Source organism: Prunus mume, linkage group LG1 (genome assembly GCF_029339155.1).
Source record: "Prunus mume cultivar Tortuosa linkage group LG1, ASM2933915v1, whole genome shotgun sequence".
Classification (NCBI taxonomy): Eukaryota; Viridiplantae; Streptophyta; class Magnoliopsida; order Rosales; family Rosaceae; genus Prunus; species Prunus mume.
The window spans coordinates 210,644-237,867 of record NC_142698.1 but is presented as its reverse complement, the minus strand read 5'-3'; the positions used below and the strand labels follow the sequence as shown (position 1 = coordinate 237,867).

The 27,224-nt window shown below is 38.1% G+C and overlaps 1 protein-coding gene and 1 pseudogene across 1 annotated transcript; one reads left to right on the top strand and one right to left on the bottom strand.

Moving 5' to 3' along the window:
* Positions 1-592: 592 nt before the first annotated feature.
* On the bottom strand, positions 593-19,897 carry LOC103324879 (uncharacterized; annotated as a pseudogene).
* Positions 19,898-23,075: 3,178 nt separating this feature from the next.
* LOC148920587 (uncharacterized) lies at positions 23,076-23,681 on the top strand. The gene has a single exon (XM_089044210.1). It carries the CDS (start codon positions 23,076-23,078, stop codon positions 23,679-23,681), a length of 606 nt encoding a protein of 201 aa, XP_088900336.1.
* The last annotated feature ends 3,543 nt before the right edge of the window (positions 23,682-27,224 follow it).

Below are 27,224 nucleotides of genomic sequence, written 5' to 3'. Positions count from 1 at the left end.
AATATATGGTCCACTATTGCACCGAAGCATTTTGGATAAAATTGTTAACCAACCCAAGGATTGGACCTAGAGGTCAACTGGGCCTAACCCAACCCAAGGATTGGACCTAGGAGGTTAAGGTGGGGAGAATATTGGTGCATGTTTGGACAGTTAGTGGACTTGGTTTGGACAGTTAGTGGACTCCTATTGAGTCTGTCCTCACAACACAAATAACTGTTACCAGTAATAAAACCGTATGGTAATATAGGTTATAGGGTGCTTGTGGAAATATGAATGTTATGCACCCATTGCAGCATTATATATGAACAGCCTTCAGCCGTCAGGCAAATCAAATTCAGGAGAAGATTTTAGTTCATGAATAAAATTTGGGATGAGAATTTTCTTCCATCAAATGTGGTAATAAATAGGATTATGGTGAAATCAGTTTACTCTGATACAAACCAGAACTCAGTACTTGTATGAAAGGATAGTTGAAGATTTTAATCTAGCTCAAAGCAATATACAAGATAAAGTTGACATGAAAAGACATGCTCAAATTATGTTTAAACAAAAGGATCGTAATTTTGCTCAAACCTCATAGGTCACTAGCAATTTAAATCTTAATGAGTTGTTCAAGGGTAATATCATCGGTTCCTCTATAGGAAGCAGCAGTTTGAAACAATATTGCCTGAGAAACCATGAGCATTGTTGGCCTCGATTGTGGATGGGAATGTCTGCATGCAATCGATAGCCTCGCAATGGTTCTGAGTTCATCAAGAACATGAGGTTTAGGAGGGGGAAGGAGTTTGTCCAGTACATCCTTAAGCAATATATGTTTGGATAGGTACTAGTGGATGGACATGTAAAGGACGAGACGAAATTGGCTAGCTGCTTTCCCATAATCACTTCCAGCGCCAGCACTCCAAAGCTATAAACATCACATTTCTCAGTTACCTTCATTGTGTAAGCCAGCTCTGCATACAAATTAAGAAAGAGCAAACCATAAATATATACATCTATAGTTAATATGAATTAAATTTTAAAAAATACTATATTTAAGTATTTAACCTGGTGCTACATATCCATATGTGCCCGCAAGAGAAGTCCAATTCGACGAGTCTGGATTCAGAAACTTAGCAGTGCCGAAGTCTGAAACATAAGGCTCACAGTCACAATGCAGCAAAATGTTGCTGCTTGTTATGTCTCGATGCACAATAGGCGGTGAGCAATCATGATGCATATAACACAAGGCATTAACAACCCCTTTTACAAGTCTCACCCTTGTGCTCCAGTCCAACTTTTCAGCTTCATGCTCGTTGCTCAAGATTGCAGCCAAGCTACCTTCTTCCAGATACTCATAGACCAAAAACGAGTGACGGGAACTTGAACAAAAACCAAGAAACCTCACAATGTTTCGGAGTCGTATCTGAGTTAATGCCCTTATTTCATTAAGGAATTCCTTATTCTGAGATGCCTCGTCACCATCAAGTGTCTGATGGAATTTCTTCACAGCAACATTGATCTTGCTGATGGCGCTTTGCCTTGTAGACACTTCCCTGTCCTCCCTTCCCGACGCAATAGACATCATCAAAAACATTGGTTGCTTTCATGATTTCTCCATACATTTTTCTTCCATCAAAATTATATATTGAGAAAAAGCTTTGGTACATATTGCTCTGTCCTATTTCCATCTCTTTCTTTCTTCTTCTTCTTCAAAACAAAGCAAATGCCAGGAAAGCAAGTAAAAGTGCTCCTAAGATAGGGAAAATTTGTTAGTGTTTGAATTCTTAGCTGGGTTTCTATGGAAGGTTTGAGTAGAGAGGAAAACACAGAGAGAATAGAGGAAGATTCAAGCTATATGTGTAATGCTCTGTTACTCTCAAAGTCTGAGAGTGAGTGTATATTCAGTATCAAATTCACGCACAAAGGCATGAGTACACAACCGTTAGCTTTAGCTGTACACACACAATCAACAATACAATCTCAGCCTTACACTTGTCATAATCTAGACTAAGTGAATACACAATTTAAAACAAGGCTTATTTACTCTAACTTTACTTAGCTCACAGACTTATACACTAATACTCCCTTTAAGCTTTGAGTGATACAACTCCAAGCTTATCTCTGAGATAGTTGAATCTATCTTTTGGTAAGGCCTTTGTAAAAATGTCTGCTACTTGTTCTTTGGTTGGGCAAGTATACCAAATCAACAATTCCTTGCTGCAAGGCATCCTTTATGAAGTGATATCTTCACAATGTGTTTAGTCCTTTGGTGAAACACTGGATTTTTAGATATTGAGATTGCAGATGTATTGTCACACTGCAAAGGAGTTGCTTCAGCTTGTAACTCTCCAAAATCTTCAAGAACAAACCTGAGCCATATTGCTTGAGTTGTTGCTTCAGCAGCACTTATATACTCAGCCTCTGCAGTGGAAAGTGCAACACAATTCTGTTTCACAGAAGCCCATGAGAACACTCCACTACCAAAGGAAAACGCATAGCCTGAGGTACTCTTGCTGTCATCTACTGATCCCCCCCAGTCACTATCACAAAAGCCAACTAAAACTGCCTTCTTGCCTTTCATATAATGCAAACCATAGTCCAATGTTCCTTTGACATATCTGAGCACTCTCTTAGCTACCCCATAGTGCTTGTTAGAAGGTCCATGCATATATCTAGCTAATAGGCTAGCTGCATACATCACATCTGGCCTTGTAGCAGTAAGATACAATAAGCTGCCTACAAGTTTTCTGTACTTCTCTTCATCTGCAGCACCACTTCCATCTTCTTTACTTAATTTTTCAGTAGCCACAAGAGGAATAGAAACAGATTTGCATTCTTTCAATCCAAACTTATCTAACAAAGCAGAAGCATACTTCTTTTGATGAATGAAAATGCTAGATTCTGTTTGAATCACCCCCATTCCCAGAAAATGATGAAGAAGACCCAAGTCTGACATCTCATACTTCTCCTTCATATCTTCTTTGAACTCATCTAGCATCTCTTGATTGTTTCCAGTATACACAATGTCATCCACATAGATGGAGACAATTAGTATATCATGTTCTCCCCTTGTTTTAGTGTAGAGAGTTGCTTCACTTAAGCTTTTCTCAAACCCACACTTAGCAAAATAGCTATCAATCTCTCCATACCAGGCCCTAGGTGCCTGTTTCAAGCCATAAAGCGCCTTGTATAGTTTGTAAACCTTATCTTCCTTGCCATTAATCACAAACCCTTCAGGTTGATCAACATACACTTCTTCCTGCAATATTCCATTTAAGAAAGCAGACTTAACATCTAATTGAAATAGCTTCCAGCTTCTTTGTGCAGCAAGAGCAATCAGTGTTCTGATTGTATCCAGTCTAGCAACTGGAGCAAATGTTTCATTATAATCAATGCCTGGTTTCTGCACATACCCTTTAGCAACCAGCCTTGCCTTGTTCTTCTGTACAGAGCCATCTAAGTTCAACTTGGTTTTGAACACCCATTTCACACCAATAACCTGCTTATCACTTGGTCTGTCTACAAGCTCCCAAGTCTTATTTTTTTCAATCATGGACAGCTCTTCTTCCATTGCTTTTATCCAAGCCTTATCCTGTGCAGCCTCTTCATATTTTTCAGGTTCCACAATACAGAGATTGCATTGTGCTAGAATGTCATTTATGTTTCTCCACTTTAATGGAGTATGATCATAGGACTGAGAGATATCAGCATGCTCAGGAATGGCATTCTCTTGTTCTTCAGCTTGAGAGAAAATGCAAGGACTAGAAGGACTTCTCTCGACTTCAGTCAACTTATGTGGAATCACTTCAATTCCATTTTCAGGTTGCTTTGGAACATAGGTCATAGCAACAGAATTTTCTGAAGTTTCCTTCCAGTTCCAAGACTTGGTTTCATCAAAAACTACATCCCTTGACAGAATCAGCTTCTTAGTGCTTGGATCAAATACTCTGTACCCTTTCTCACGGGTTGCATAACCCACAAACACACCTTGGACAGACTTTGCATCAAGCTTTTGTCTTCTTTCAGCTGGTACATGCACATAACAGAGTGATCCAAACACCTTTAAGTGACCAATTCCTGGTTTTCTTCCACTATAGGCTTCAAAAGGAGTCATGTTATCAAGGGCTTTTGTAGGTGATCTGTTTAGAATATAGACAGCTGTATGTACAGCTTCTGCCCAGAGAAAGTATGGCATGCCTTTATCGTGAAGCATTGCCTTCGCCATCTCTACAACTGTTCTATTCTTTCGCTCCACTACTCCATTTTGCTGTGGAGTATAAGCAACGGATAACTGTCTTTGTATGCCTTCAGATTCCAACAACTTGCTGAATTCAGTTGAGAGAAATTCTCCCCCTCTGTCACTCCTTAGGCATTTCACTTTGAATCCACATTGTAACTCCACCATTGCCTTGAACTTTCTGAAACAGATTAGTGCCTCAGACTTGTGTCTTAGCAAATAAACCCATGACATTCTTGTGTGATCATCAATAAGCAACATGAAATATTTATTCCCAGCAATTGATTCATTTTGCATGGGACCACACAAATCTGTGTGTATCAATTCTAGGGGATTCTTAGCTCTCCAAGCTTGTTCTTTTGGAAACCAATCTCTGTGTTGTTTTCCCATTTGACATCCTGCACATACACCATTTACATCTTCAAGATGTGGAAGACCATGCACCATTTCCTTTTCTCTAAGCTGCTTGAGGCTTCTAAGATTTAGGTGTCCTAGTCTCTTGTGCCAAATCCAGGTACATTCAATCACACTAGCCTTCAATGCAATTTGATCAGCTTGCATTAGAGACAGAGGGTAGCATCTGTTACTTTTCATCTTAACCTTGATAACTAGACAATCAAGTGAAGGACCATCAAAGATACAACACTCTCTTCCACCAAATAGCAAATAATATCCATGTTCATCCATTTGTCCCACACTCAACAGATTTTCCTTCAAACCAGGTAGAAACATGACTTCCTTGATGCACTTTCTGCCAGAATTTGTATCAATCATAAGTGAACCTATTCCAGCAACATCTACCAGATTTCCAGTGGGCATTTGGACTTTTCCAGTGACATTTGTCCTTACATCCACAAGAAGCTCAGCATTTCCAGTCATGTGGTTGCTACAACCACTATCAATGTACCAATTCCCATTCACTTTGACCTCAGTAATTGCACTGTTAGCATAGAACAGATTTCCTGTCACTACACTGATTAGCACAGTTTGCCTTCTGAACAACCTTGCCTGCTGTGCATTCTCTAGCCCAATGTCCAAACTTATCACAGTTGTGACATTTGGATTGCCCCTTGTATCGACATTCTCCAAAATGAAACTTAGAGCACACCCTGCATTGTGGCTTAACTGTATCTTGTTTCATGAATCCTGCAGAGGTTGAATTCCGTGCAGGATTAGCAAATGAGTTTTGCTGGGACTGAGGCTTTGAATCCCACTTCTTGCCCTTTCCATTCCAGTTTTTCTTAGATCCACTTGACTGAGAATTACCCTTATGTTGCTGACCTTTTGGACTCACAGAAAAAGAGCCAAAAGCCTTATCAGTGGCATCAACAGTGTGCATATCAAATCGTTGTTCCTGGCTCTTAAGAATTGCCAGAACCTCCTGTAATTCAACCTTGTCTATACACTTCGTATTCTCAATCACAAGACAGATGGGATCATAAGGTTTGCTAAGACTTATTAAAACCTTTTGCACAAGCCTTTCATTAGGCAATACCTCACCAAACGTCTTCATTTGATTAATTAGTTCATTCAACCGTGTAAGATACTCAGATAACGTTTCATCATCACGCATCCTAGTATACTCAAATTCACGTCGAAGATTTTGGAGTTTAACTGATCGTACCTGATCACCACCGTGATATTCACCATATAGCAGATCCCATGCCATCTTTGCTGTATCAGCATTGGCAATTCGAGGGAATATTTGATCCGAGACGCATTCGGATAATACCAGAGCTTTCGCATCTCGCATGTGTTCCGCCACGCTTTTCTCATCGTCTTCCTCTTTTTCGCTTCCTTCAGCCATCATCTTCTTTGAATCAGAGATCGTAACCCCCTTTTCAACTAATTTCCATAACCCATGAGATTTAAAGATTGTCACCATCTTGATTCTCCAGAACTCGTAGTTCTCACCGGAGAAGATCGGAGTTCTCACCTCAGAACCTCCAGATCCAGCCATCTCTAGGCTTAGATGATACAAATCTCAAAATAAAAACGATGGGGTTCAGCGATTTCACCTGAACTAGAACGAGCTTGAGTGCAGCTCGATTGCAGCAACGTCGCACATTCACGCCCATCTCGATCGAACTAGGCTCTGATACCATGTTAGTGTTTGAATTCTTAGCTGGGTTTCTATGGAAGGTTTGAGTAGAGAGGAAAACACAGAGAGAATAGAGGAAGATTCAAGCTATATGTGTAATGCTCTGTTACTCTCAAAGTCTGAGAGTGAGTGTATATTCAATATCAAATTCACGCACAAAGGCATGAGTACACAACCGTTAGCTTTAGCTGTACACACACAATCAACAATACAATCTCAGCCTTACACTTGTCATAATCTAGACTAAGTGAATACACAATTTAAAACAAGGCTTATTTACTCTAACTTTACTTAGCTCACAGCTTATACACTAATAAAATTATTAAGAAGGCCAGTTTTGAGTTGTGCTTATATTCATCAGAATCATCGCACGGTTTTAGTGCACCAACATTGCCACACAATCCGTCATTCCCTTCCACCCGAGGATTTTGAAATGCTTTGTTGTTGGGGATTGGACCCTGCAGTTCATTGTAGGATATGTCGATGTCATTCAAGCCATGCATTTCATCAAAACTTGTTGGAATGAGACCTCTAAGATTTGTTGAAAATACTAAAGCCCATTTGTGACTAAAAGATCCAAAAGGTTCTAGAAGAATCATTATTGGTGGAAGAACCTAGAGTTGTGGAGAAAAAAATAAGGAGGTGGACCATGATGGCTAAACAATAGCCACAAAAATATAGAAGTTTCTAGGCAAAGCCACATACATGTGGCTGGAGTAAGAGACCAAGTCGGTGGAACTTGGTGATGTCGGCAAAGCATTCCTATAAATAGGCATGCAATGCAATAAAGCATGGTGGAGTGAACCAATCATCTCCCAATCTATGTGGGAGCAAAAAAGCTACCCAACCCAAGTCATATGGGGAGTCTAACAAAAAGAACTCCCAAACTAATGGAGCTAAGCTACTCAAAGAAAGCTATGTTGAGGGCAGCTCACCAATCTAAGTGTAAGGGCCAAATAGCCCAAACTATTCTAAATGAAGTGTTGGGGCCAATAAGCCAATATGCTAAGGAGGCCAATTAGCCTACACTAAGCCATGTATTTTCCTCCAAATATAATAAAATCACTTTGTTTCCCCTACAATCTAACAAGATTATTGTGGGAAAGATTCAACTTCTCCAAGCTTTGCATACTGCTCATTTCTGATGGTATCTTACCCTCAAGTGAGTTGTGACTTAGATCAAGTTGGGACATATGTACTAACTTTCCCAACTGAAATGGAATTTCTTGACTGAACTTGTTATTGCTCAAATTCAAGTAGTGCAATTTGAGCAAATCGCCAAAAATGACTGGAATTGACTCATTGAATTTGTTGGTGGACAAGTCAAGATATTCAATATCAGTCAATGATATCCAAATTCTGAGGGTATAGGACCCCAAAGTTGATTGCCATTCAACATCAAATTCACCAAAGAAGTCAATCTCCCAAGGTTCTTTGGGATCACCCCGACTAAACTATTGGAAGAAAGATCGAGTTCATGAATTTGGGTTGCATGGCTAATCTCAGGTGGAATACTACCAGTAAGCTTGTTCCCCGCAATTCGTGGTGTTGCCAATTGTGGACACTGTCCCCAGAGCTGTGAGATTTCACCGTGCAAGTTATTGTGGCTTAGGTCAATAAATCGAAGGTTTGGATAGGCACCAAAGCCTTCGGATATATGGCCTGTCAGTTGGTTCCCTTCAAGACGAACTCTCACCAACTCTTGCAAGTTTTCAAGCTTTTGGGGATTGGACTATCAAGTGGTTGTTGTGTGCTGTAAAATTTTCTAGATGTCCGCCTCGGCAAATAAGTTGGGGCAAATAACCAGAAAAGTTGTTAGTGTTCAATTGCAGCAAAGTCAACATCATGAGATTCTCCATCTCTTGGGGGATGGTGCCAGAAAGTTGGTTATCACGAAGGTGTAAGACTTGTAGGTTGCTCAACTCACCAAGTGAAGTGGGGATGGAACTATTGAGTTGATTCAGACTCAACTCTAGGTCCACAATAGATTTCAAGTTCCCTAACTCTTTTGGAATTGTGCCGGGAAGTTTATTTTCAAAGAGATAGAGACGGGTAAGGTTTGTCAAATCACCTAAAGATATCGGGATTGGCCCAGTTAGATTGTTCTTATTAATGCATAATTGCACTAGAGACTTCAAATTTCCTATTTCTGAAGGGATATGACCAGAAAGTTGATTGTCGTACAGGTGCATCATGGTTAGGTGTTTTAAATTTCCAAAACTTGGAGGAATGGGACCTATTAAATAGTTGTCCTGCATGTACAGCACCTCTAAATTGGAAAGGTTGCCAATAGAATCTGGAATTGGACCTTGTAGATTGTTGGTTTGCAGAGCAAGCTCATTAAGAAACTTTAGCTGACCAATTTCTCGAGGGATTGAGCCATTTAATTGGTTCTCATTTAGGTGCAGGAGTTGAAGATTATTTAGAAGACCAATTTCTGGTGGGATTTCTGTAAACTTAATATTGGGTAAAACCATAAGAACCCAATCCATAACCCAAGATCTTGAACTTCATGATTTTCACAATAACATTAGGCGGAAATTCAATTAGACTTAAATTACATACATACCTTGAATGATTAGTCTTCTACCATATCAAGATATTTGTCTTGAGCGATCTGTGGGAGCCGTCAGTATGGAGGAAATAGATTTCTCTCTCTAGCCTTTTGCACGTTTAGAAAACCGTAATCCGTGTATCCGTGTCTTCATCAGTGTACACATAAGATGGGTATGTGCACTATTATAGGCAGAGAGAGGACCCGTTTCCTAGTGAAGCCCATAATCAATTACCACCCATCAAGGTAATAATAGGAAACTACTTCTCTTTATTTGACCAATATAATTATTTTGAATAATATTTATTAAACCAATTAAACAATTTATTTACCACATAGGTCACTTCATATGGGCCACATAGAATATTTATAAAATATTCTGACATTCTCCCACTTGGCCCATATGATAAATTTACTTTATGGTTCAATAAATAAACATTCGGCGCGCGATACATTCAGAATAATCCTCACTTTCATATGGTCGACATAAATACCGCATTTAAGCAAATGTCTAATGCGAGTCATGGCGGTTATGCATCAATAAGCGATACAGTCCCTTCCATGTACCACAACATTAGCAAATCGCCTTAAACAGTCCATAAGTGAGAAGTGTCATAAAAGGTCCAATAATGTCTTTGTCAGAGACTACTCCTGTTATCATTCATCCAATCTCATTCATGTATACATATAAGGGAAAACAGGATATAACAAAAACATATTCAATTATTGAGCTCAAAGTGTCAAAATAAATAAATTGTCATTATGCAAATCACAACATCATAAATACTATCATGGTTTATGACCAGGAACAGTCCTCTGAATATAACTATTAATGTCTTTGGCCAGAACCTTTTACTTGGTTTGCAAGCATAAGTTTTGTCTTTATAGACACTCTTTGTTTTTTAACCTCCTTAATGACAAGGTATTTAATTCCACTATGTTTAGCACTCTTAGAACACTTGTCATTCTTGGAGAAAAGGACAATTGCGGTATCAACATAAATTCTTAACGGCATGGCAATAAAACATAAACACCAAGTCCTAAGATTAAAACCCGCAACTTCAATTCATCAACTATGGCCTCAAAGCAAACCATATATGCATAATGAATTCTCACTGTACTGTTAATGTTCCAATTCACTCTTATGGGCATTGCATAATGCTAAACTTGTCTCCTTCCTAAATTGGAGCAGCATTAATGGATAAACATTATTCCATATCATGTCTCTTTAGAACACTTACAATATATGCTTAATGAGACAAACTTAACAATTCATGTGATCCATTCTAGAATATTTCAATTCCAATCACAAAAATTGTCTCATCCATATATTTCATTCAAGGTTCTTACATAAAAGCTTAATGGTTTCAACAATGAAAACCAAGACCAATATACGGCAAGCAAAATAGCATAAATATCCAAAGTGAGAAATATAGACTTACTCCCACTAACCTTGAGATACATACAACAATTAGTAGTGCTTTCATTAAAAATTAAAAATTAAAAATATTATGATATTATTAAACTTTGCATACCAAAATAATTGCTAAATTTTTAATTTTATACAGTGAATTCTTCAGTTTACAAAGCATGTGTTTCTTTCAATAAAAGAAAAGTCTTCAGGTTCATTCATGTAGACTTCTCTATTAAACACTTATCTAATATTTTATCTTTCATATCCATACAGTGTAACTCTAAATCGTAATGAGTTACGAATACCACTATATGATTCCAAGTGAGTCATTCATAGAAACAAGAGAGAATGTCACTTTATAACATATGCCATCTTTCTTAGTAAGATCGTTGGCCAATAGTGTGTCTTTATATCCATCTATATTGCCATTGGAGTTGTATGTAGTCATGAAGACACTCTTACACACAACTCATCCTTTGCAGGCAAATTGATGAAATCACAAACTTCATTATGGCAAATTGATTTCAACTCATCATTCATGGCATAAATCTATTTAGTAGAATCAATATATGTTTAACGACATGTGAAAATAAAATCAAAATCTTTCTTAACACTCACAGTCAGATTCTTGTAGATATACCAAATAATCACTTAGAGTAGCAAATACCAACACGCTTAATGTCTTGATATCATCTTAATGCTATTCTTTGTGGGTCTCTACTACACTTTCACTGGTGAAGTAGTCATAATGGAGTGATTAGTTATTCATTAATTTGTTATTCATTGTTGTTAAAACTGTTTACAACTGTAGGAATAACAATTTCACACTGGTGAAGTATGCATGCAAAAATTTGCACACTAACTTTTCATAAAACCAATTTTCTTGGTTATCCACTCCCACTAATTTCACCATTTAAAATGAAACTGACGTTACTGATTTCAATAATCTCATACCCTGGTTAGGATAATAAAATCTATACCATTTGTACTTTTCTAAGTAACCAATAAGGTTATCAGAAACATTCTGAAGGTCCAATCCCTTCTCATGTGAACATTACATTCTTACTCCCACTAAGCAACCCAAAACATAATGGTGCCTTAAACTGGATTTCCTTACTTTCCGCAATTCAAATAATTTCTTATTTGAAACTGCCTTAATAGGAACCCAATTAGCATAATAGTTGTAGTAAGAACATGTATCCATAATGGTATACGTAACGATAAATTACTTCACATACCCCTAACCAAAGGATAGAGCATTATAAGGTGAACACATGTTTTATAAATAATTTCAATTAGCTAAAATTTCTTATGACATCTTTCTTGGTGTATTTAGATTGTTTTCCTTAATACAATCCACTTACACACCAATAAGGGATCAATAAAATATAGGTTCAGAAGAACCTCATTCCTTACTAATCCCTTAGTTCTTTCTCTGAACACATTACCAGTCATTTGTGCCATAAGAACATTAAACTTTAATTTGTCAAATAGCAGTCACTTTTAAATCAATCATGCAAAGTATCAAAAACATTTAAAGAAAAAAGTCATCATACTTTAATTTCGTAAATCAGTGATAGAATACCACAATTAACAAAATAGGCATTCTTTAAGAGACTAAAACAGTCATCACCAAACTTTAAAGGATAAAACATTATTGCCAAATTCCAAACAAAATTCCAACTAGATTTGAAACAGTAAGTGCTAAAATATGAGAACTATGAGAGAATATTTGTTTGTGGGAATTTTCTGTGTATTCTTCTCCTTGTAGGAGGTCATATTTATAATACAACAAAACCTGAATGGGCAAGTAAATAATAAATTCCTAAATCTATTTACAGTAGGAAATCAGGAATTAAAGTAAATCAATTACAAATAAAATAGGAATCCTTGGTGTGTAAGGAAAGTAAGTCAATATCCACAAGTCACGCCAACACTCCCCCTCACGTTGGTGCATAGATGTTGTCAATGTCCAACTGATCCAGTGAATTGTGGAATGCTTTACTGGAAATCGCCTTTGTCAAAATATCCGCCAATTGATCCTCGGATTTCACAAAAGGAAACTGAAACACTTTAGCCTCAAGCTTCTGTTTGATGAAGTGTCGATCCACCTCAACATGTTTAGTACGATCATGCTGAACCGGATTCTGTGCAATGGCTATAGCAGCCTTGTTGTCACAAAAGAGATTCATTGTGGATGTAGGTTTATACCCAAGTTCAGTAAGCAACTTTCTTAACCAAAGAAGTTCACAATCCTTTAGTCATGCCTCACGAACTACTGGATAAAGATACTACATTCTGTTTCTTGCTCCTCCATGTCACCAAATTACCTCCCACGAATGTGAAGTAACCCGATGTGGATTTTCTATCTGTTACATTACCTGCCAATCTGCATCCGAATAACCATCAATATTTAGATGACCATGCTTTGAGAACATAAGTCCTTTTCTGTGTGCGGACTTCAAATATCTAAGTATCCGAAGAACTGCATTCATGTGGTCTTCACTTGAGAGTGCATAAAGCCGATCGACAACGCTCACCGCATAAGCAATGTCTGGTCGAGTATGTGACAAATAGATCAATCTTCCCACTAACCTTTGGTATATTTCTTTGTTAGTTGGAACTTGATCCGGATATTCTCCAAGATGATGATTCTGAACAATAGGAGTGTCCGCAGGTTTGCAATCTAGCATTCTTGTGTCTGTCAACAAGTTCAAGACATATTTCCTTTGAGAGAGAAATATGCCTTGCTGCGATCGAGCCACCTCAATTCCCAAGAAATACTTGAGTCCACCTAGATCCTTCATCTCAAACTCAGTAGCCAAATAATCTTGTAGCTGTGATATTTCCTATTTATCATTCCCAGTAATAATCATATCATCAACATAGATTATTAATGCTGTTACCTTCCCTTTCCGATGTTTCAAGAACAGAGTATGATCTGAGTTGCTTGAAACCATTGTTCTTCATTGCCATGGTGAACCGTCCAAACCATGCACGCTAGACTTGTTTCAATCCATACAATGCTTTTAGTAACTCGCACAATCGCTCATTCGAGTAGTATTATATCCAGGAGGAATGTCCATGTACACCTCCTCCGTGAGTTTGCCATGTAGAAAAGCATTCTTTACATGAAACGGTGTAGCGCCAATCCAAATTAGCTGCAAGGGACAATAAGACTCGACGGTATTTAACTTTGCAACTGGTGCAAAGGTTTCTTCATAGTCTATACCATAGGTCTGTGTGTACCCTTTTGCCACAAGTCTTGCCTTGTATTGCTCTATAGATCCATCTGCATTGTGTTTTATAGTAAACACCCATCTACATCCGATAGTCTTTTTTCCTCGTGGTATAGTCTCCAATGTCCAAGTTTGATTTTTCTCAAGAGCTTTCATCTCCTCTTTTATAGCTTGGACCCACTTAGGATCTTTCAATGCTTCAGAGACCTTGGTTGGAATATGGATAGCAGACAACTGATGCACAAAAGTCTTGAGTGGTTTAGACAGCTTCTCAGTGGATACATGATTTGCAATTGGATACTTGGATGTCTTGCCAATATCAGGTGAATAACGGTTTGGTGGCTTCCCACGATTTTGCCTGAAAGGTAATTGATATCCAATAGTTTTATCCTCTAAATGCACAAGTCTAGTAGGAGTATTTACCTCAAAGATATTCTCAGGAGATTGGTCCGTTGGTACTAATGAGTGAGATGGGGGGTCTTCATCCTGTTGTTCGAGTTGTGCTGTAGGAGTATGACTCGAATCAAAAACAACTTCGCAAGGGTTAGGCGATTGATCGTTGTTTGGCAGAGGGCATTCGTACATGCGACTCGGGACGATCGATTGTTATTGTTTTTTGGCCGAGAGCAATCTTTGTGCATGGATGAATATTTTCTTTTTCCAAGTGCTCCAATTAAGCTCTTCACTCGGTATCTCCCCCTGAAGAGTAGAATTGGATGTTGGGTCATAGAAGAACATCTCTGATTCCAGAAAGGTGACATCCAAAGTGACTTAGGTTCGCCGGGTAGAAGGGTGATAACATCGGTAGCCTTTCTGATCAGTGGCATAACCCAAAAAAACACAACGAAGCACACATGGATCAAGTTTGCTTCGTTGATTTTTGTGGAGATGAACAAAGGCCACACAACCAAAAATGTGAGGGGTAAGCACCAAAACAGAGGGTAGAGGCCTGTGTTGCGCAAGCACTTGTAATGGAGTTTTGAAGTTCAAGACCCCAGATGGCATGCGGTTGATAAGGTGGACAGCAGTGACGACAACATCATCCCAGTGATGACGAGGAACATGGCCACCAATGAGAATAGCACGGGCTGTTTCAAGGAGATGACGATTCTTCCGTTCAACAACACCATTTTGTTGTGGTGTCTGGGGGCAAGTTGTCTCATGAACAATGCCATGTGTCTGGAAGTAAGTCTGAAAATCATGATTGAAAAATTCTCCACCGTTGTTAGAGCGAAGAACCTGTATTCGAGCATTGAACTGTGTTTCCATCTGTTTGTGAAAGGATTGGAACAGGAAAACACTTCATTCTTATTTTTCATCAAATAAAGTCATGTCATCCGTGTACAATCATCTACGAATGTGACAAACCAACGAATACCGGAATGAATAGAAATAGGTGAGGGTCCCCAAACATCAGAATGAATTAAAGCAAAAGGAATAGTACTTTTATTCATACTTAAAGGATAGGATGCTTTGTGACTCTTGGCTAAAATGCAAGTGTCACATTTAAAATCTGAGTCCTTAAAGACAGAAAACAACTTGGGCAATAAGTGTCTCATATAATCAAAAGATGATGCCCCAAACGTCGGTGCCAGAGCCAAATCTGTCAGTGCTTATCATCAGACGGATGCTTTACACTATTGGCACGTCCCATACTGAAGTCATCCACATAGTACAACCCCCCTCTTTTAGTACCACGCCCAATGATCTCCTTGGTGAGAATATCCTGTAGTAAACAAAAATTGGGATAAATTAGTGCACAACAATTGAGTTGTTCAGTTGCCTGGCTCACAGACATTAATTTATTGGACAAAGATGGAACGAGTAGAGTATTAGAAAGGGACAGAGAAGGTGAAAGGGCGACAGTGCCGGCCCCTGTCACAGGATAGGTAACTCCATTTGCATTGGCAATACTTGTGCGGCGGGGTGTAGTGGTGTGCAAAAAATCATATGATTAGTGGCGCCGAATCAATTATCCAACCAGTAGTATCTCGTAGATCGAAGTATGAAATGCATAACCACGATTACTGAGACATCCGAAGCGCGGGACTATCAAGGTAGGGTCTACCCGCCGCACGACCAGAATTACTAGTAGTTTCTCCGAGCTTGCGGGAGGTCCTCCCACCAATGTCAGGATAACCATTCAGCTTAAAACATGTGTCACGGGTATGTTTGGGGTTGCCACAGGTGCATGCAACCACTTCCATCATCGGAGCCTTGGGACGGGAAGGTGGGATGGTTTTAGGAGGTGGCGCACCAGCAGCGAGTAACATATGGTGGATCTGAAGGTGGGCTGCGGTAGAGGAATTATGGGGCTGTCCACACGCAGTAGGGGACTGATCGAGGCGTACTCTTGGTCACTAAGCCAGCGCCAGTGGGTGTAGATGAACCCATCATCACTGCTTGTCGAACATCTTCACGGCGAACATGGGCATAAGCTTGGTCCACAGTAGGGAATGGAGTCATGTGAAGAACATCACTTCGGGCCTTATCAAGACGATCATCAAGGCCATCCAAAAATATGTAAACTCGATCTTCCTGCAGAATATCATTATACCGCTTGATATCACTTTCATACTCCATCATATTTGGACGACGGAAATCAATTTCTCTCCATAAGCTTTGGAGAGTATTGTAATAGGTTTCAATGGAGCCGCTAGCTTGTCGCATACGGGAGACTCGTGCGTTTCAGATCATAAACCTGAGAGGTATCAGTGCCATCATAGTAAGTTGTGGCAATTGCATCCCACACCGCTTTTGCCGTCGGAAAACGAATGAAATTGCCAATCAAGCTCTGCTCAGAGAATTGATGAGCCATCCCTTCACAATAGAGTTCTCGGTGCGCCAGCGAGGAAATGTTGGAGCGGTCGAAGGAGGTTGTGGAAGATCACCATTAATATATCCCAATTTGTCTTTGCCGGAGATATACAATTCTACAACTTGGGACCATAGGGCATAGTTGGTGCCATCCAACTTTATGCCAATCTGTGCAGCGGAAGCTTCGTAGGTAATCGTCGTTGGAATTGTTGTTTGATTCGGGTTCATGGTCGTCGTCCGATTCGTGTTCGGGGTCGTCGTCTGAGTCGAGGTCGGGGTCGTCTTGGTAGGATCCTGATTTAGGATCAAGTTCGAGGTCTGAGTTTGCATCTGCATTAGTTGAGCCACCTGGGCACTCAACTCGGCTATGGTTAGTTGAGAAGGAGAGGAGGAAGCAGTGGTGCTACCGCCATGAGGATTAGAAGAGTCATCCTCCCCCATGGTGGCGGCTAGGGTTTAGAAACTAGAGTCAGCAATCCCAAGATCGCCGCTCTGATACCATGCTAAAATATGAGAACTATGAGAGAATATTTGTTTGTGGGAATTTTCTGCGTATTCTTCTCCTTGTAGGAGGTCATATTTATAATACAACAAAACCTGAATGGGCAAGTAAATAATAAATTCCTAAATCTATTTACAGTAGGAAATCAGGAATTAAAGTAAATCAATTACAAATAAAATAGGAATCCTTGGTGTGTAAGGAAAGTAAGTCAATATCCACAAGTCACGCCAACAGTAAGAACATAATATGCTTTCAATAAATCTAAATCATGGCAATTAAATTGAATATATAATTCCAAAAAGTGAAATCAAAAGCAACTTTGCATTGAACTATTAGAAACATGAATTTTAGCACATAATTTAATCCATCAAGCATCATATGAAAATTCATCTAAAAATTGATTCGAAACACATAAAAGCGGAAGACTTACCTTTCTTTTCGAACCATATTCTGTAAATGCTTCACCTTCTACATAGGTAATTTATATTACAATGTCTATTTATTCGCATAAACATAAAGCTCAATATGTTTGATCTTTTACAAGCTCCATGGGAAGTCTTTAATCCTCAGTGCTTTACCATAATAGCAATGAGTTTCTCATTTTGAAATGCCTAATCAAGACCCAGAACACTTTGGTGATACTGGACTTGTTCAAAACAAAATGAGAAATTAAATCTAAACTAGATCAAACATGAGAATGAAGCGAACCTAAAAGTGACATTGCAATATAATTTGTAATATGCTTAGAATACTAATGCTTTGAGTAATACACACGTACAAACATATATAAGACTTGTGTAGTCTGAACACCAATAAATGTATCATCATAACTCTCCTTTGGGATAAATTATGACAGTACCAATAATTAAAAATTATGATGCATTTATTTTACATTATTGGTAAATGTATATTCTTAGTTAGAAAGGCTTTGATATCTTTGGATATCCAAAACAAATCTAAATAAAACATATACAAGTTACCTCATTTATATCACCAATCATATGAATAGTGAATCCACCTTTGGGTTATCCGTATATCTTATGAATGATGAAAATCAATATACTCATGAAGTTCGAATCTTGAAAACATTATAAGGTTCAACCTCATTTATATGCATCCTTAAATCACAAGTAATTGATTAATTATCATTTAATTTGATATTCAAGGAACGTTCTAGCTTGGCCACGTTGGTGACTAACAAACCATTCATAATATGAACGTCAAATTAAATTAACAACTGTATTAGTTAATCAATTACATAAGATTAACTAATACACTTTAATGATTAATCGATCATTAGATTAATTAATTTGATATTCAAGGAACGTTCTAGCTTGGCCACTTTGGTGACTAACAAACTATTTCAAAATATGAATGTCAAATTAAATTAACAGCTGTAATAGTTAATAGATTACATAGGATCAATTAATACACTTTAATGGTTAACCGATCATTAGATTAACTGATAAATATATGACCTTTTAACACAGTAGTGGGCAATAGACCTTTAGATTGCCTCGCTTCATAAGACAATGTACAGTGACAATGAAATACAATATGCTTACATTTATTTGTTTTAAATAACTTTAATTCACTGTACATCTCTACACTAGGATCATTCCATGAGTTCATAAGTGGTCATACATTTAATACATCATCCTATTCATACAAAGTATGAATTTGGTGAAAAAATTAATTCATACTTTTTGTATGAATTCATTAATGAATATACAATAAAAAGATTTCGACACAGCCATATATGCAGATCATAGAACCCTTAGGTGCATATAAAGCATGCGCCTACTGCCTTCAAATATTGCACCTTTAATAATTGTCGTTTCTATGAATCCATTTGTATTCATCCATAAACACTCATTCATAAGCATACTACAAAACCGATATATTGATTCATATGTACAATTGCTAGTTATAGTGCAGATGAATACAAATGGTCTATTGTGATACCATTCATAATATATAATATTATTAAACAGTCACCCAACGTCAAAATATGCACTAATTATTTGATCAAAGAAATTTAATCGAAATCACAATAGATCATGAACATGGTTACGGTTCAATCAAATTAAAAGATCAAACCCTATAAATCATAATGGAAAATCAAGAGAGTTCTCAACTATGCTCTGATACCACATGTAAACTTAATATTGGGTAAAACCATAAGAACCCAATCCATGACCCAAGATCTTGAACTTCATGATTTTCACAATAACATTAGGCGGAAATTCAATTAGACTTATACCTTGAATGATTAGACTTCTACCATATCAAGATATTTGTCTTGAGCGATCCATAGGAGAGATGTCAGTGTGGAGGAAATAGATTTCTCTCTCTAGCCTTTTGCACGTTTAGAAAACCCTAATCCTTGTCTTCATCAGTGTACACATAAGATGGGTAAGTGCACTATTATAGGCAGAGAGAGGACCCGTTTCCTAGTGAAGCCCATAATCAATTACCACCCATCACGGTAATAATAGGAAACTACTTCTCTTTATTTGACCAAAATAATTATTCTGAATAATATTTATTAAACCAATTAAACAATTTATTTACCACATAGGTCACTTCATGTGGGCCACACAGAATATTTATAAAATATTCTTACAATTTCCCAGGGAACTGATTATAAGATAGGTCAAGATAGATGAGTTTGGAGAGTGAAGTGATCTGAGGTGGGATGGCACCAAAGAGTTGATTCAAGCTGAGGTCAATGTATTCAAGATTAGGGAAGGCCAGGAATGTAAATTCATATAGCGTACCTCATATGCCAGAATTGGTGATGTTGATCCTGGTTACACTTCCAGCAGTGTTGCATGAAATACCAGTCCAGACATTGCATGGGGTTGCATTTGCTTTTGGATAGTAACCCCATGAGGTCAGATTAGTCTTGGTTTGATTTTGGAAGCTAGCTTTCCATTTGAGAAGTGCCTCTGCTTCAAGAGAGGAAATCGCAGAAGCAAATGCAATGTTTGGGGATGAAAACAGCTCAACATACAAGAAAAGGCAAGCTAGAGAGCTTAAAGATGGCATGGCTTTTATTTCCGAATACAGTCTTATGGTTGAAGGCTTTATTTATAGCTATTATTCTACCTGCCCTGTTTCGCTTTCCGAAATAAATCCAGGGATTCACAAGTCCTTTTGGTTGTGGTTAGTCTTTCCTACACCTCAGTTAAAGCCATTGTCTGACATGTCCATAGTTTAAAAGCAAATTTTGAAATTTTCTTGTTGAACTTTATTGATGAAATCAATGGAAGGATAATTTGGATCCTTGGCAGTGTCCCTTTTTTGTTTCTGGCTGTCGAGCAACATAACATACCATGTTGAAAATTTGACAAGACGCGGTTCCACAACTAATAGCGCCGGACCTCTCTTGTGATATAACAACTGAATACTAGTATGCAGAAGGTTTTCTCATTCATATTATAGATATATAAATAAACAACTTGATATTTTCTAGGATTGTTATGTATTGTATGTTGAATCATCAACCAAACTATATTATGTTGGTTTTTTATCAAGTTTATCAGTTAATCTTCATGAGTCATACTCCTTTATGATTCGCACCCAAAAGAAAGATTTAACAAACGCAAAGGGCAAACCACAAAGCAAACGGAAAAGCAAAAGCAAAGGAAAAGAATTAAAATCTATTATGGAGCGCTCCTTGTGGTGATTTCTTCTGAGCCACGCTCATACTAAAGTTTCCATCATCTTTTTAGGTGTCCTGAAACAAATCCTTCCCAAAACCCGCTCTCTAACACTGCTTATATTCTCTAAATTTGGGTCTACATTGTCTTTGACGAAGGTTGCTGCAAAATCACCAAATTGTTCATTGTCAAAGTGGTAGTTTTCATTTATTTATTCACTCTTATAAGCACGTAGATTGCTCATGTTTTCCTCAAATTTGGTACGGATGTGGTGGTGAGTGTGGTCACAACGACGTTTTTTCAGGTGGTGGTGGTAGAGTTCGTTTAGGCTCATGGGTTACTTTAAGTTTTTGATTATGTTGGGTAAGTGAGTTTTGTTTGGGCTTGTGGTTAATTGTGGTGATGTGTACTGCTAGTAGTTTTAGTGCGATTTTTGTCTATTTTAGTTTTATTTTTTAACATGTTAGTTTGTTGTCCTCTAAAATTAGTACTTTTGATGTCTTACTGATGTGTTTGATTTTACATTTTAAGTTGATCTAATAAAGTTTATCTTCGATAAAAAAAAGAAAGAAGAAGAGCATAATCCACTAATAAACCAAACTATATTATGTTGGTGAAAAATTGGGCATAATCCATGTCAGGTCTTTGAAAAATTGAAATATGTGCGGATGGGGATTTTGAGATGGCGCAAGCGGGAAGGTTGTAACAACATGCAGCGAGTACAATTATTCAAACGAGAGTTATCCCAAGACTATCAAGCCAATTGTTTTAATGGAGAACAAGTGAGGTGGAAGGAGCAGGAACTAAAGAAAGCCTTGAGAGAGGAAGAAGGGTACTGGAAACTCAAGTCCAGAATACAATGGTTAAATGAAGGGGATAAAAACACTAAGTTTTTTCACTCCAAGGTCACTACTCGACGACGACGAAATCGAATTATGGGCTTAGCGGATGCTGCTGGTCAGTGGCATACAGATGAGGCCTCTATTAACGCTATTGCAGTGTCCTATTTCACGGAGATTTTTGCGACGACCCACCCCTCGCGAGCCACGAAATTTTTGCATGCGTTGAGCAACAGATTACAGACCAAGATAATAGAGAGCTTTTGAAGGCAGTGGAGATGGAGGAAATTTATTCTGCGATGAAGGACATACACCCATTAAAATCACCAGGGCCGGATGGGTTTACAGGAAGCTTTTATCATCAATTTTGGGGTACGGTTGGGACTGAGGTTATAGGAGCTGTTCAAAGTTTTTTTCACCATGGGAAGATGACTAAGAAGTGGAATCATACACACCTAGTTCTTATTCCAAAGGTACCTAGCCCTAGAACTATGATGCAACTCCGACCGATTGCTCTGTGTAATGTGATATACAAAATCATCTCCAAGGTGATCACCAATCGTCTCAAAAAGGTCTTACCAAAGATTATAAGCCACAACCAATTGGCCTTTGTGGCAGATAGACAGATCACGGATAATATTTTAGTGGTTCATGAGATTTTACATTCGTTGAAATAGAAAAAGAGGGGTGAGCTTTGCGAGATGGCGATCAAGCTTGGCATGGCAAAAGCCTATGATAGGGTGGAGTGGGTTTTTGTAGGGGAGATGCTACGTACCCTGGGTTTTGGAGAGACTCTCTGTCACCGGATCATGGAATGTATCTCCACAGTCACGTATAGTGTTATGATCAACGGTGAGGCTACGAGTCATATTGTGCCGTCGAGAGGGCTCCGTCAAGGGGATCCTCTCTCCCCTTTCCTTTTTCTTATTTGTGCGGAGGGTTTGACAGCTTTGCTTCGTAAATATGAAGAGGACAGGCTCATCCATGGCTTTCAGATTCGAGCGGAAGGGTGCAGATTTCTCATTTATTATTTGCTGATGATTCGGTTATTTTTTGTAGAGCTGAGGAACATGAGGTTGTAAATGTGCAGCGGGCGTTGAGGTGCTACTGAGGAAGGGTCGGGACAATGTATTAATTATGAAAAAAGTTCCTTATTCTTTAGTAACAATTGCCCAAGCTGATGGCGCCGAAAATTAGAGGTACTTATTCGGATACGTTAGAAGGAGGAGTTTGGGAAATACCTGGGTATAGTTGCTGACTTTGGGCAGTCGAAGAAGAAAGTTTTTGAGAACGTGCGGGTCAAGATTACCCAACGCCTGCAAGGATGGGCAGAACAATTTTTATCTACAGCCGGGAAGGAAGTGCTTATTAAGGTTGTTGGAATGGCTATGCCTACATATGTTAAACGTAATGCATTTGTATCAGTTATTAAAGTAGAGTTGTATCTCTTGAGAAGAGTTTTGTTTAAGAAGAGTTGTATCTCTTTAGAAGTCAAGAGTTGTGTTTGCAACTCTTGGAACTAATCCAAGAGTTATGTTTGTTATGAGAAGATCTTAATATTATTATAAATAGCCAATAAGATGGCCTAGTGTTGTAATCAATTTTTAGGAAATCAATAAAGCTTCAGTATTTCTGTTTAAAACTCTCTTCCATATTCTCTCTTATCCATCTTTCTCCAACAAATTTGGTATATCAGAGCTAATCGATCCCTCCGCTGTGTTAATCATGGCATCAAGTTCAAATTCCTCAACCATTGGAAATATTCAAAATTTAATGCCTATTTTCGATGGAGAGAATTATGAATATTGGAGTCTACAAATGAAGACCTTGTTCATCTCTCAAGATCTTTGGGATCTTGTAGACGATGGTTACGAGGAACTGGAAAAAACTTCGACGGGAAAAGCGACACCGGAATCACAGCAAGCACTTAAAGAAAATAAGAAAAGAGATGCCAAGGCTTTATTCCTAATTCAACAGGGAATAAGCAAAAATCTCTTTCCAAGATTACTTTCTGCAACTACATCAAAAAATGCTTGGGAAATACTCAAAATTGAGTCCCAAGGCTCACAGAAAGTGATCTCCATCAAACTCCAATCCTTGTGGCGAGAGTTTGATAATTTATTAATGAAGGAGAATGAGTCCATTCAGGTTTTCTTCACAAAAGTTTCTGGAATTGTTAACCAAATTAGAAGTTATGGGGATACAATTCTAGACAAGAAAATTGTAGAGAAAACTTTACGTAGTCTACCGCCAAAGTTCGATCATGTTGTTGCAGCAATAGAGGAGTCAAAAGATCTCGCTGCACTTTCACTCCATGAACTAATTGGTTAATTGGAAACACATGAAAAAAGGATTAATAGGTCTACAGACCACTCCTTGGAGCAAGCTTTTCAATCCAAGTTGGATTCGAAGGAGAAAGAAGACAAACAAAAAGGAGAATCTCAAAAGTCCCAAAACAGAAAAAGTAAAGGAGAATCTCATTGGCGGAAGAATCACAACAAAGGCAACTATAACAACAACAATCAGCAAGGACGTAGCCATCAAAACAACCAAAATGGTAACCTTGTCCCTGAATGTCGTGTTTGTAAGAAGACTGGGCACAGAAGTGTAGATTGTTGGTATAGGTGTACCCGATGCAAAATACCCAACCATTCTCAAAGAGATTGCAGATATCAGAAAAATAATGAAGCCAATTTCATAGAAAATAATGACTCTCCAGAGCAACTATTTTATACATGTCTCAGCGCTCGTCAAGAACCACAAGATATATGGTACGTGGATAGCAGATGCAGTAACCACATGACAGGAAACAGACAATGTTTTGTCAAATTTGAAGAAAATGTGAATTCACAAGTCAAGCTGGGAGATGGAAAGCTTCACAACGTGAAAGGCAAGGGTATTATATCTATTCAAACTCGAGAAGGTACACCAAAACTAATCTATGATGTGCTATAAGTTCCTAACTTGGCACAAAATTTATTAAGTGTAGGACAACTCCTACAAAAAGGCTTCTCTGTTAAATTTGATGATGATCACTGTGTTATTTCTGATAAAAAGAATAACATTGTAGTGGCTAAGATAAAAATGATGGCAAACAAAGTCTTTCCGTTGATCATGACATCAAAAGAAAACTATGTTTTGAAAGCTGAAAATGTAGAAGGATCACTATTGTGGCATATGAGATACGGACATCTAAATCAAAGAAGTTTACAGCTCTTACATCAGAAAGATATGGTGGTTGGCCTTCCTTCTATTCAGTCTGAGAAAGCAATATGTGAAGGTTGTATTTTTGGAAAATTCCACCGCTTACCATTTTCACAATCAACATGGAAAGCAAGAGCCCCTCTTGAGTTGGTACATGCAGATATATGCAGGCCGACTCAAACACCATCTTTTAATGGCAAGAAATACTTTCTTCTCTTTGTTGATGACTATAGCAGGATGATGTGGGTTTATTTTCTAGAACAAAAGTCAGAAGCATTCTCTTTTTTCAAGCAATTTAAAGCCTATGGAGAGAAACAAAGTGGATACAATCTCAAGACATTGAGAACTGATCGTGGTGGAGAATTCACATCAAATGAATTTTCAGAATTTTGCAAAAGCAATGGAATAAAAAGAGAATTGATGGCGAGCTACACTCCACAACAAAACGGTGTTGTGGAACGAAGAAATCGAACCATTGTGGAAATGGCAAGAAGCATGTTAAAAGCAAAAGGTCTGCCAAATGTGTTTTGGGCTGAAGCAATTCATACCTCAGTGTTTATTCTCAATAGGTCACCTACCAAGTCTGTCAAGGATATGACTCCTTTTGAAGCATGGCATGGGTTTAAGCCAAAGGTTGATTTCTTTAAAATCTTTGGTTGCATAGCCTATGCACATGTTCCTTCTCAAAAGAGAGAAAAGTTTGATGAAAAGGGTGAAAAATATATTTTTGTGGGCTATAGTGACAAGTCCAAGGCATACAGATTGATTGATCCAAGAACTAATAAGTCGGTAATTTCTAGAGATGTTATTTTTGATGAATTCAAGGTATGGAGATGGGAAAACAGACAAGGTGAAATACAGAGTTTTTTGCTGGAACCAGAAACATCAAATTTAGAAGAATCTCTGTTGCCCCAAAGTCCAATTTCAAGGGCAAGAATTCCAATTCCAAGTGCAAGAACATCTGATCCTAGTTCACCAGATTCAACTCCTAGACTAAACGCAAGAATGCGTTCATTGGCAGACATATATGAGTCATGTGATCTTGCTTTGAGTGCTTTGGAGCCTCAAAAATTTGAGGAAGCAGTGAAAGAAAAAATTTGGCACGACGCAATGGAAGAAGAAATTAGAGTTATCAAGAAAAATTCTACGTGGGAGCTTGTTGATCGGCCTAAATCAAAGGACATCATTGGACTTAAATGGATCTACAAGACAAAATACAATGAAGATGGCTCAATACAAAAGCATAAGGCTCGGTTGGTTGCCAAAGGCTACTCTCAACAACCTGGAGTAGATTTCAATGAAACATTTGCTCGGTTGTAATGAATGGAAACTATACGAACTGTGTTGGCTTTGGCAGCACAATTGGAAACTCAAGTTTTTCAATTGGATGTCAAGTCCGCTTTTTTGAATGGAGAACTTGAAGAAGAAGTTTACGTGGAGCAGCCGCAAGGATATATTGAAAAGGGAAATGAAGACAAAGTTTGTCGACTTCGGAAAAGCACTATACGGCTTAAAGCAAGCTCCAAGAGCCTGGAATAGCAAAATTGATCAATATTTCAGTCAAAGTGGATTTGTAAGAAGTTCAAGTGAGCCATCACTCTATCTCAAGAAAGAAGGTACACATGATTTTCTTATTGTGTGTCTTTATGTTGATGACTTGATTTATACAAGTACCAAACCAAGGATGGTAGAAGCATTCAAGAAGGACATGATGAAAGAATATGAGATGACTGATTTGGGTTCTATGAAGTATTTTCTAGGAATTCAAGTCCAACAATCGGAAAAAGGGGTTTTTATGTATCAAGAAAAGTATGCAGAAAATCTCTTGAAAAGGTTCAATATGTTGAACTGCAAGCCAATGGATACTCCAATGATGGAGCACCAAGAGCTGATGCTTCTATGTATAGAAGTATTGTTGGCTCACTTATTTATTTATCTAATACAAGGCCAGACATAGTTCATGCAGTTAGTGTTGTATCTCGATTCATGAATGATCCAAGTAATCATCATTTTGCTGCTGTTAAAAGAATACTAAGATATGTGCAAGGAACCAAAGGATATGGCCTCAAATATACACAAGAGAAAGAAAGCATTTTAGTTGGGTTCACAGACAGTGATTGGGCTGGTGCAATTGATGATAGAAGAAGCACATCTGGGCATGTGTTTTTCTTGGGGAAAAAAGTTATATCATGGTCACCGAAGAAGCAAAGTACAGTGGCATTATCAACAGCCGAAGCAGAATATATTTCAGCCACAAGTGCAGCATGTGAAGCAGTTTGGATTAGAAGAATATTAGCAGATCTTCATCAAGAGCAAAACACTCCAACAAATTTGTACTGTGATAACATGTCCACAATTGCCATGAAAAAGAACCCAATCTTTCATAGCAGGTCAAAGCACATAGAACTTCGTCATCATTTTATCAGAAAATTGGTTGAAGATGGAGAGATTGAATTGTAATTTTGTGGTACTGATGAGCAGATTGCAGATGTTTTTATAAAAGCACTTCCAAGAGAGAAGTTCTACTATTACAGAGAAAACCTAAATGTCACAGGACAAATGCATTAAGAGGGAGTGTTAAACGTAATGCATTTGTATCAGTTATTAAAGTAGAGTTGTATCTCTTGAGAAGAGTTTTGTTTAAGAAGAGTTGTATCTCTTTAGAAGTCA

Excerpts from the sequence above, each read along its gene's own strand:
- LOC148920587 (XM_089044210.1), top strand. The coding sequence starts at position 23,076 with ATGGCATCAAGTTCAAATTCCTCAACCATTGGAAATATTCAAAATTTA.